The sequence below is a fragment of the Chelonoidis abingdonii genome, chromosome 2 (genome assembly GCF_003597395.2).
Source record: "Chelonoidis abingdonii isolate Lonesome George chromosome 2, CheloAbing_2.0, whole genome shotgun sequence".
In the NCBI taxonomy this organism is placed as follows: Eukaryota; Metazoa; Chordata; order Testudines; family Testudinidae; genus Chelonoidis; species Chelonoidis abingdonii.
The window spans coordinates 294,166,379-294,178,301 of NC_133770.1; the positions used below are offsets into that span (position 1 = coordinate 294,166,379).

The following is an 11,923-nucleotide window of genomic DNA, read 5'->3' on the forward strand; positions in this document are numbered from 1 at the left end:
TTGCAAGGATAGGTTCCTAGGTTAGTGTTTATGTTGTCACGCCATCGGGGGTTCATTCACCTGCACATCTACCAACGTGATATATGCCATCGTGTGCCAGTAATGCCCCTCTGCCATGTACATTGGCCAAACCGGACAGTCTCTTCACAAAAGAATAAACGGACACAAATGTGACATCAGGAATCATAACATTCAAAAACCAGTGGGAGAACACGGCAACCTCTCTAACCACTCAGTGACAGACTTGAAGGTGGCAATTTTGCAACAAAAATACTTCAAAAACAGACTCCAAAGAGAGACTGCTGAACTCGAATTAATATGCAAATTAGACACAATTAACTCAGGCCTTAACAGAGACCGGGAATGGCTGGGTCATTACATTAATTGAATCTATTTCCCTGTTAAGTTCTCCTCACACCTTCTATGGGTCATCTTAATTGTCACTTCAAAAGTTTTTTCCCCCTGCTGACAATAGCTCATCTCAATCGATTAGACTCTTCCTGTTGGTATGCATACTTCCATCTTCTCATGTTCTCTGTATGTATAAGTATCTCCTGTGTGTGTTCCATTCTGTGCATCTGAAGAAGTGAGCTGTAACTCACGAAAGCTCATGCTGAAATAGATTTGTTAGTCTCTAAGGTGCCACAAGTACTCTTGTTCTTTTTGCGGATACTGACTAACACGGCTGCTGCTCTGAAACGGGTTCTCTGTAATTGTTTTTCAATTCCAATTATCTCTCTTTTGAGATGGGGCGACCAGAACTGCACATAGTATTCAAAGTGTGCGTTTACCATGGATTTAAATAGTGGCATGATGAATTTTCTGTCTTATTATCTATCCCTTTCCTAATCTGTTAGCTTTTTTGACTATTTGTTGTCCAGCCACTTGGTGTTGTGAGATCCCCTTATAACTCTTCACTGTCTGCTTTGGACTTAACTATCTTGAGTAGTTTTGTAACGTCTGCAAACTTTGCCACTTCACTGATTACCCCTTTTTCCGGATCATTTATGAATATGTTGAGCAGCACTGATTCCAGTCCAGATCCTTGGGGGACCCCACTATTTATCACTCTCCAGTCTGAAAATGGACCATTTATTCCTACCCATTATTTCCTCTCTTTTAATCTGTTACTGATCCATGAGAGGATTTTCTCTCTTATCCAATGAGTACCTACTTAGCTTACCAGCTTTTGGTGAGGGACTTTGTCAAAGGCTTTCTGAAAGTCCAAGTACACGATAGCCACTGGACCACCTTATCCACATATTTGCTGACCCCCTCCAAGAATTCTAATAGATTAGTTGATGTGATTTCCCTTTACAAAAGCCATGTTGACTTTCCCCATCATATTGTGTTTATCTGTGTATGATAATACTGTTCTTTACTATAGTTTCAACCAACTTGCCTGGTAATGAAGTTAGGCTTCCTGGCCTGTAACTGGAGTCTTTTTTAAAAATCTGCATTACATTTGCTATCTACCAATCACCTGGTACAGAGTCTGATTTAAGTGATACGTTACGTAGCAGAGTTAGTAGTTCTGCAATTTCATATTTGAATTCCTTCAGAACTCTTGGGTGAATACCATCTGGTCCTGGTGACTTATTTAACAATTTGTTCCAAAAACCTCCTCTATTGTCACCCCAATCTGGGATAGTTCCTCAGATCTGTCACCTAAAAAGAAGAGCTTGGTGTGTGAATCAACCTCACCTCCTCTGCAGCAAAGACAGATGCAAAGAATCCATTTAGCTTCTCTGCAGTGGCCTTGTGTTCCTTAAGTGCTCCTTTGACACCTTGAGTGTTCAGTGGCCTCACCGATTGTTTGGCAGGCTTCTGCCTTCTGATGTGCTTGAAAAAATTTGCTGTTAGTTTGTGTGTCTTTTGCTCATTACTCTTCAAGTTCTTTTTTGGCCTGCCTAATTATACTTTCCATTTGACTGGCCAGAGTCTATGCTCCTTTCTATTTTCCTCAGTAGGATATGGCTTCCAATTTTTAAAAGATGTCTTTTTGTCTCCAACTGCCACTTTTGCAATGTTAAAAACATAAGAACAGCCATACAGGGTCAGGACAACGGTCCATCTAGCCCAGTACGCTGTCTTTCAACAGTGGTCAACTCCAGGTGCTTCAGAGTGAAAGAACAGAACAGGTAACCATCAAGTGATCCATCCCCTGTCGCTCATTCCGAGCTTCTGGTAATGTGGTTGAGCCATGGTGGCACTTTTTGGTCCTCTTAGTAGTTTTTTTTTCTCCCCTCTCTCCCCTAATTTGGAGTATACATGCAGTTTGAACCTCTACTATTGTATTTTTCAGAAGTTCCAATGCAGCTTTCAGGTATTTGACTCTCATGACTGTTTCTAGTTAAATAGAAATTAAAAGTCTCTTCATTTTTGTGTGGTTCCCCTTTTTGAAGTTAAGTGCTACTGTGGTAGGTTTCTTTGCTAGTCTCTCCCCCCCCCCCAGGATGTTAAATTTAATTACATTATGGTTGCTATTACCAAGCAGTTCAGCTATATTCACCTCTGGGCCAGGCTTTGTTAGCCACTTAGGACTAAATCAAGAATTATCTCTCTGCTTGTGGGTTGTAGGACTATCAGCCTCAAAAAGCAGTCATTAATGGTGTCTCAAAATTTTCTCTGCATCCTGTCCTGAAGTGACTTGTACCCATCAATAAGGGACAGTAGAAACCACCCATTATTACCAAGTTTTCTGTTTTTGTAGCTCCTCTAATTTTCCTTAGTGTTTCATAGTTACAGTCACCATCCTGGTGAAGTGGTCGTTAGTGTATCTCTACTGCGATACTCTTATTATTCAAGCATGGAATTTCTGTCCATAGAGATTCTATGGTACCGTTTGATTCATTTAAGACTTTTACTGTATTTGACTCTTACTTTCTTTCAGATACAGTGCTACTCCCACTCCCTCCTTGTTATTGCTGTGTATGTTGAACACTGGTATTACCGTGTACCACTGATTATTCTCGTTCCACCAAGTTTCTGTGATGCCTATTCAATCACTATCCCCATTTAATACTAGGCATTTAATACCCTTCCCTGCAGAGAGGTATCCTCAGTGCGAGGGGATATCATGACATCATCTGGAAAGTGAATCCAACTATGGGATCATTTCCCTCTGCTCCAGCTTCATGTTCTTCCCCAAGACGTTACTCCTCCTCAACAGCACAAAGGGTGTCAGGCTGAGGATAGGACCACTCTACCATGTCCTGGAAAGTCTCCTCTATGTACCTCCCTGTCTTCCTTGCTTCCTCCAGTTCAGCCACTTTGGTCTCAAGAGCCCGTACTCAGTCTCTGAGGGCCATGCACTGCTTGCACTGAATGCACACCTACCTGTCTTGTGTGCAGGTGGCATAACCATACATGCTGCATTAGTGCAATCAATTGGATAGTCCCCACTCTGCTGCTGGACTTCTGCCTGCATTATTGTTAGTCTTGCAGGGATGTGCGTGTGTGTGCATTTTGGATCTATACTACCGTAACAGGGTAGAGATTTCGGCTCCAGAGTTCCTGGCTTCCAGTCCTGTGCTCACTCCATCCATCTCTCAGAAGTGGTAACAACGTATCTATTACAGTGGTAGGTTCTCCTGGAGACACAGTCACACATTAGGAGAGCCAAGGCAGCAGCTGATGATGAGACACTGGGTTTATTCCAGGGTGGAATAGGTGGACCATGAGCCAAATCTGCACTGCCAGATGCTTTTGAACTGATCGTGATCTTTTTCTTTACTTATCATCACTCTTGCTGTTATTTTTGTATTGTTTTCTCTGGAGCCTGGACTGTGACAACACCTTGACCAAGAAATTTGGACCTTGACAAAAAAATAATTGGTTCCCCCTGGTTTATTCCTTTCCCCTTTAAAGTGATCAGTATCTTTATACCCTTCAGTCACAAAGCAACGGAACGCTCCTATCACTTTACCACTTCAAGGAAGCGATAACAGCCGCCAAACGGAAGCATGAGCTCCAAAGGCAGCTCCTAGTCAAGAAGTTATTGGAAGGGTCTGTGAGGGCAACAAAGCAAATATTTACAAAACAGAAACATATGGGAGAGATGGGGACCAAGAGGTACTGCCTAAGCTTGGGGGTCAATGCCTTGGGTAGAGAAAGGGCTCCCAGCGAAGGGATCTGAGCCAATCATTCCCAGCCCAGGGTACGCATGTCAGCACTATGACTAGCAGTCTAGGCCCAATGCCTGGGTGTGGCCTGTCTCTTTTGGCCCCAAGTGGAAGCTGGGCTGCTCTGAACCCCAGCGGGGTTTGGCATGGTCTTGGCTCTGCTGTGGTTTGTCATTGGAAAGGGAGGACGCGGGCACTGTCCGGTAAAGAGGAGCTGGCGCTTGAGGAGAGAGGGTGTACGGTTACTCCAGAGAAGTAAGGAGACCCCATCTAGCCCATCTCCCCTGCACTGTAATGGTCTGGCTGTGCCCGGATTCGAAAGCCTCCCGCAGCAGCTGGTGCTCACTATCGAACTCAGGGAGAGAGACCGAAAGGGGACGCTCTGGTCAGGATCAACAGCCCTGCAGAGGCTACGTACCATTACTGTGATGCCATCCTTCTCCAGGGGAGTCTTGTCGTAGGTCACTTCGCAGACCCGCACTACCGTTGTCGCTCCATATTTCTTCAGATCCTGGGAAGGGAAGGGGAGACCCTTTACTTACAGGCACATCTTCTAAATAGCAATTCAACCAGAGGGCAGACAGGCCTCTCTTCTCACCCGTGCTATTTGTGGGTCAGATCCAGACTCAGCCCGGCACTGAAACATGTGCCAGCACAAATCACATGCTGAGCGAGCTGGGCACATGCTTCAGTGCCTGGCTGAGGCAGGACCAGGAGGTGCATGGTGGCATGTGCTGGGAGTGGGTCAGGGCTGCAAATGTTTTTACTCTCTCCTTTCTCCACATTTACATTCATGATCCCCTTAATCCTCCCACCGGCCTCTCCACCATGGCTTCCCTGACCCCTTTCCAGTGTTCGCCCTGAAAACAAAATCCTCCAACACATACAATTGCACCCATTATGGCACGGCTTGTATGTGGTCGGAGCACAAGCCCATAAGTCAAAATGCCCCAGCAATTCTGCCAGAAACTCACTGGACCCTTGGGCAAGTCAGCACCTCTGTGATGCTTTGGGGGTGGACTCAGACCAGTAAGGGGGTCTGTTAACACCTGCCCAATAACCTCAGGTGCCCATACGCTGCGCCGCTGACACCAACACCATGTCCAGCATAAAGATCCCCCCACTGCACTTTCATCCCTCAGTGACTCCTTTACAGGGTGACCCCAAAAGCCCTTCCAATTCTGAGTCTCCCCTGCAGTATCTGGTCCCTCTTGCTGAGTACTGTCAGAGGTAACACCAACTTCGATGCCTCCAAAGAGCCAGTCCATACAACAGCTTGATAGCTCAGCTGGGGTTAGACACAGCCCCTTTAATACCCAGCACTGAGCTGGTCTGAGGTAAAACTTAAGCTGAGTAACAAAGAACAGAAATTCAAGTGGCTTCAAGCTAGAGTGAAAGAGATTCGAAAGGGCAAAAACCAAACCAAACCCCGCATGCTTTCCAATGTCAGCTCCTTAACGCAAGCCAGAAACAGCTTCTCACTCACTCTGAGGTGTTAGAGTTCTCCAGCATGACTGGCTGTTCCAGCCAGGATCCACCCCTCCCTTGCTATGAAATGGGGATCGTGCCACGTCTGGCAGAGGTGTCGTAAAGATTCATTCGTATTTGTACAATGTGGCAGAAGAGCTATGAAGGGGCTGGCATGGCGACGTCTCCTTTTCCCTACGCAGGAAAATATCTTTCTGAACATGGCTCCAGCAGGACCTTTGCAATGCGTGACCTTTCCGCGATGTCACTAGATGCTACGTTTCTCCACATAAAGATGCGTGTCAGCAATAGAAATGTCTGTCAGATCTGCCAGCAATTAGTCTAACACAGATGCAGCTCAGCTGATTAAGCTGTATGGAGCAGGGCGGGTTGTTCTGTTCTGTGTTTAGACAGCACTGAGCAGAGTGGACCTTTGGCATACTTGGGGTGACTATAATGAGTGGCCGTGTAGTTCAGTGTTTAGAGCAGAGGACTGGGATTCAGGAAACCTGGGTTCTAGTTCCTGCTCCGCTACTGACCTGTCTCACGAGTAAGTCACTTCATTGCTCCGTGCCCATTTCAGCTCTTCTGGGCAGGGAGCGTTTGTACAGCACCTAGCGCAATGGGGTCCTGATCTTACTGGGGATCTTAATGCAAATCAATAATAGTTACTAGCATCTAACCCTGCTCAGAGCAAGACTACATGACACTGTGGTCAAAGGGCCTGAGTCTTGCCTAGAGAGACTTGGACAAAAACCTTCGTGTAAACAAGGTTTAAGAGGCAGACAAATGTCAAATCACAGGGCATGAAGACAGAAAATCTGGTGTAGGCAAGAGTGGGATATTTTTAAGCTACAGCAATAAAGGCTGGACACTTTCACTGCTCCTTCAAGTAGTAAACACGAGCAAGGACATTTATTTTGAATCCAAGGAGGTATGCAAAAGCCCATCTTGTTGCCCACGAAACCAATCAACATCCACGGACAACATAACCAATTCTAGGAAAATGAACCGCTCAAAACAGGACGTTGGCTGCAGTCCCAAGTGCTCAACAGAGCAATACCAGAGAGAGAATTTTTAGCTCCACGCACAGACAAAGTGAGCACTCTCTCATCTGTCCTTGGCTACAGTGTGTTTCCGTCTGGCTCTGCATGACACACTTCTTTGCCCCAAGGAGTCTGGTACGACTGCGCACTGCAAACACTTCACCAGTTTTCCCCCGCGAATGTTTGGACCAGTTGTCTCCTGTCTGCTGCAGATAACAGGGCCCTGGATAGGAAGTCGGACTTGGAATCTATTCTTGGCTCTGCCACTGACCTGCTGAGTGACCTTGGGCAAGTCCCTGTTTCCTCTCGCACTCTCTGTCTTGTCTACTTCGATGTCTCTTGCTCTTCAGTGCTAGAAAATTGGGGCCCTAAGTGTATTAAAGCAGCGTCTTGTTAACAATAATATAGAGAAGTATAAAATCCTGCAAGTTCCCTCCTTCCCCAAGAAAACGCTCGTGGTGCCGAAGAGCAGGGATCCAGACACACGGCAGAGGGGAGAGATGGAAGAGAACAGCTACGTACTAACTGGAGTGATGTACATCAGACACGGGAGGTAACTGTCCCACTGTACTTGGTTCTAGTGTAGCTTTGGCTGGAGGGCTGTGTCCAGTTTAGGGCACCACACTTGAGGAAAGACGTGGACAAACTGGACAGAGTCCAGAGGAGAGCAACAAAAATGATCAAAGGTTTAGAAACCTGACCTATGAGAAAAGGTTACAAAATTGGGCATGATTAGCCTAGCAAAACGCCGACTGAGGGGGACCCCGATAACAGTTAAGGGCTGTTACGTAGAAGACGGTGATCACTTGCTCTTCATGTTCACTGAAGGTAGCACGAGAAATAATGGGCTTAATTTGAAGCAAGGGAGATTTAGATTAGATAGTAGGAAAAACTTTCTAACTCTAAGGGGAGTTAAGCTCTGGAAGAGGCTTCCAAGGGAGGTTGTGGAATCCCCGTCATTGCAGGTTTCTAAGAACAGGCTGGACAAATGCTTGTCAGGGATGGTGTAGGTTTATTTGGTCCTGCCTCAGCCCAGGGGACTGAATTTGATTACTCTGAGGTCCCTTCCAGCCCGATATTTCTATGATTCGATGATCCATCCTGTCTTCTGCCAGTGCAGTTACTGCCTGTAGTATATTCCTCCAGTGCTCTGTCCAGTCCAATTTTTTAGTTGCTCAAGCAGTGGGGCTTCCACTGCATCTAGTGAGAAACATGCAGAAATATTTTGGTATAGACAGATGTACCATTGGGGGTGGGGGAAAAAAATCAGCCTCACTAGCAACTCAGAACGCAAAAATGACCATCTAATAAGCACTATCCAGTGCGTTCAGCTTACTATCTATTATGCTTCTATGGTCTCCATCACCCCAGGAACTGAGCATCTCGCAATTGTGAATGTGTTTATCCTCACAGTATCCTTGTGAGGCAGGGCAGTGCTCTTATTTCCATTTTACAGGAACAGAGAGACTAAGTGACTTTCCCATGGTTACAGAGGATGTCTGTGGCAGAGCAGAGAAGTGAACCCAGGTGTCCCATGTCCTAGGCTTCCTTCCTAACCATTGGACCAAGCTTTGTCCCTTTTGCTGGAAATGTGCGTGACCACACTGTGAACATGCAATTACCCAATGTTAGGTGCTCAGAGGACTGAGCAATTTTCTTCCCCAAATGGGGCCAAACTCAATGGCATTGTTTCTGTTTATAATCAGGGCTGACTTTAGCCGTTAATGCTTTGCAGGTTCCTTATGATTATCAAGAACATTTTCACATCATCACTATGTCTTTAACAAGCGCAGATGGCATCTCCTGTCATGTTTTATTGCACATCCTGAACAGCTCATTAAAAAAAATAAACCTGACAAACAAAGCTAGTCGCAGCTCAAGAGCGTTGACAGCTGCATCAGATTTCAGTACAGTAAGCAGTTAGCCAGTACGCGCTCACACACTTTAAGGACACGTACAATCTAGTGGTGCCAGATGTGGAGCCACTGATTCTTACGAACGTCGGTGCAATACACTTTTTAAACCACTGCCAGCTTGAAATTAATTTTTTTAACCTACGCTTGGTGCAAGTAACACTGAAGATGATTATAAATAATGATTTCTTTATCCTTTGTGCATCTGACAGCATTTTGTGTAGTTAGTTTTACTGCTTTCCTTATATTTCCAGTCAGCTGATCTATTTCCTGTGCTGTTGGATGCTTGTCTTTCACACAGCAAGAGAGGAGAGAAAACTCTTTTAATAAAATAGAAAAAGGCAATTGTAAAACTGCAAAATCTGGTAAGGGGACTCTGCCTGCGAGTAAAATTTGAGGCTACTTTAAACTTTTTTTGAAATGGACCTGATTTTAAAAGTTGACTGTGTCCCTTTAAGCAACACATGCATAATAGGAGCGCTCAGTATTGTAAAAGTGGCTATTAATATTCAACTGTAGGCATCAGAGTCTATGCCAAACACAATAATAAAGATGAAAATTGACTTGATCACAGGCTGAAGTGTCTACATGGGGAACAAATATTTGATAATGGGCTCTTCAATCTAGCAATCAAAGGGATAACACGATCCAATGGCTGGAAGTTGAAGCCAAACACAATCAGACTGGAAACAAGTCGTACTGTTATATTTATTTTTTTAACTGGTGAGGGTAATTAGCTACTGGAATAACAAGTGTCATGGAGGATTCTCCTTCACTGACAATTTTTATATCAAAGTTGGATGTTCTTCTAAAAGACTTGCTCTATAAATTATTTTGGAGATGGTCTGGGCTTGTGCTATACAGGAGATCAGACTAGATCTTCACAGTGGTCCCTTCTGGCCTTAGATTCTACAAATCTATGAAAGTTGGGAGCCAGACTGCAGGCAACATGACGTGGAGGCTAAACTGCACACAATCCAACTGAACCCAAAGTCCAATTGCATTTCAGTTTGTTGCTCTATGCCTAAAATAAACTGTCTAACCACCAGTGCCCTTCTCACTTATGCAGGTGCAAGTCTTCAAAAGAAAGAATTTAGATTTGCTTTTACAATGCTGTGCAAAAATCCCCACTTCTGATGTGAGAGATTATTTCTCTATAGGTTCCGGGTCCACCACTTGTTTCAGTTTCACTCACGAATGCAGTAAGGATTTTGAAAATTACATAGGTCACCTTCCTGACCAACCAGGGAGTATTGTTGCTATATCCCTCAAGCAATTTAGTTGGATGCTACAGGTAGTCAGAGCCTTGTTCCACTTCCAGCACGGCTTATCACCTGGAGCTTGGATTGGTCTGGAACTTCAATCTGACAAAATCAACTAACATACACTTTATGGAAAATCATCTGAATTGCTTCTTGCCTGAATGTGGCAAATCTACTCTCATAACAGATGCTTCACAAAGTAATGAGCAAACAGCGAACCCTAGGGAAAGGTTTGTGGTGCTCTCCCTCCTCCCATCACATCTAAAATGTTCCTCCTCCTTCTTCCTCCCACACTCACAGTACCCACTACCCTTCAAAATCTACACGGCTCATACCTGCTTTGGTGAGTCCTTTGCACATGTGCAAAGGAAGTCTCTAGTGTCAGCAGGTTTTTGCTTCTCAGGTTCTGAAGGGATTATTTTTTCTATCTGGGATAGTTTCTTCTTTGGCTCAAATGGGCGCACCAGCCATCTCCTGGGCAGAGCATCCTCAGAGCATGTCTGTTTCCTAGTGCTTGGCATACTGAACAGCAAGCCATTACAGCTGAGCATGCCAGCTCCAACTCATGCCTTTACCAGGACGGTGCCAAGAAGCCTGAGAGATGGTGAGATGAGCGTGTCTAACAAGGTTTTATTTTATGCCACAAACATGGCTTGTGATTAGCCTCATTTTCAACCTGTTGTAAACCATTTGTTCAATGCCCCCTGCTTCAAGTCAGCTCTGCACGTGAAGAGTCCTGCGTATGTCTTTTCATGCTGTGCTGAATTCTCAAAATTCTCTGTGCTGCTTCCCAGCTAGCAATGACTTAACATTGAGAGCTCATGCACAATTGACACTAACTCACACCGAATGAGTAAGTAAAATGCTCTGTGGACTGTGCAAAAGAAAGAACAGCAAACCAGATCTTACACCAGGTTTCATCTACTCTATATGAATGCTCCACAGGTGGGCTGGTTTTGAATGGTAGATGAATTCAGTTTGCATTTTAAACGCCCTGGGATCTTCTGGAATGGAAGATGCTGTATACATTTAAGGGGGGATGTCATGTGTTCTATAAACAGAAGAACACGTGTATGTAAGCGAAGTAAACTAGACTACGCTCAGGTCTCCTTAGGAAAACTTAAGTCTTTTACATTTTGATGACAACAGAACTAAAACTCTCTCCTCGGTGGAAGAACAGGGTCCAAGCAGCACCCCTCTTTCTCCACACACATGTGAAGCGGCGGATAATGCCAGACACACCACTTCTAATTTTACCACCTTGCACACTGCAATTACTTAATTTGCCAGTGGGATCCAGAGCCTAGACAGTGAGCTCATGAAGACTGTGATCTGTACAGCATCACCAAACATTTCTGTCGCCTTTAGTCTGCTAAGCCTAATGAGGAACACTAGCTGCTGGGCTGTCGCTGTGAGAATGTAATTTATAAAATTCCACAACTGGTAGGGGTGGAACGGAGGGTGTGCGCGCGTGTGAACAGAGATGGGAGTTTACTCTGAATGCCGTGGTGATCAAGTGCCATAACGAAGCAGTTTCGCACTCTGACTCGAACAGCAATACAGTTTGAGCTCCGGAACGTTTCAGTTCTGCCTCCAATAGAAGGCGAGGTACAAAACCAATGAACAAAGGGAGAACACGGCAGTTAGATGTGTCTTCGATTCTTCTGAGGGGCCAGGAGGCTAAGCAGGGACAGAGTGGCTCACAGCGATCTGGAGATGATAATCATCATGTATACCCTGCCACAACTCTGAGATTTTGGCATGACAAAGGTGATTAGAGTCGGGTAACCGACGATCTCCCAACACCTCCCCCTTGTCCTCCTGCAGACACAGACACAGAAATATTTACAGAACAACGTAGTCAACTAACTGCGGTCATGGAGGATACAAAGAGAAACTTGAAAGTGGGAGCCCGGGTACACTAGACTGAGACAGACTTTCTCTAACGTGATCCTTGGATATATAAACAGAAGCTGTTCTGATGCAACCCCTGCAGGAATACTGTGTGCAGTTCTGGTGCCCGCAATTCACGAAGGATGTGGATAAATCGAAGAGGGTTCAAAGAAGAGCCACAAGAATAATGAAAGGGCGGAAAACGTGTCTTATAGGAC

At 45.0% G+C, this 11,923-nt stretch overlaps 1 protein-coding gene across 6 annotated transcripts in view; it reads right to left on the reverse strand.

Moving 5' to 3' along the window:
• PTP4A3 (protein tyrosine phosphatase 4A3) overlaps positions 1 to 11,923 on the reverse strand; it is a 329,530-nt gene that overhangs the window by 191,078 nt on the left and 126,529 nt on the right. For all 6 annotated transcript variants that reach the window (XR_012655400.1, XM_032771982.2, XM_032771983.2 and 3 more), the window contains one exon: positions 4,543 to 4,635. Coding sequence is in view for 5 of the 6 variants with exons in the window: in XM_032771982.2 (XP_032627873.1) it covers positions 4,543 to 4,635 (93 nt within the window). In the remaining variant the exon portion in view is untranslated. The remainder of the gene's footprint in view (positions 1 to 4,542; positions 4,636 to 11,923) is intronic.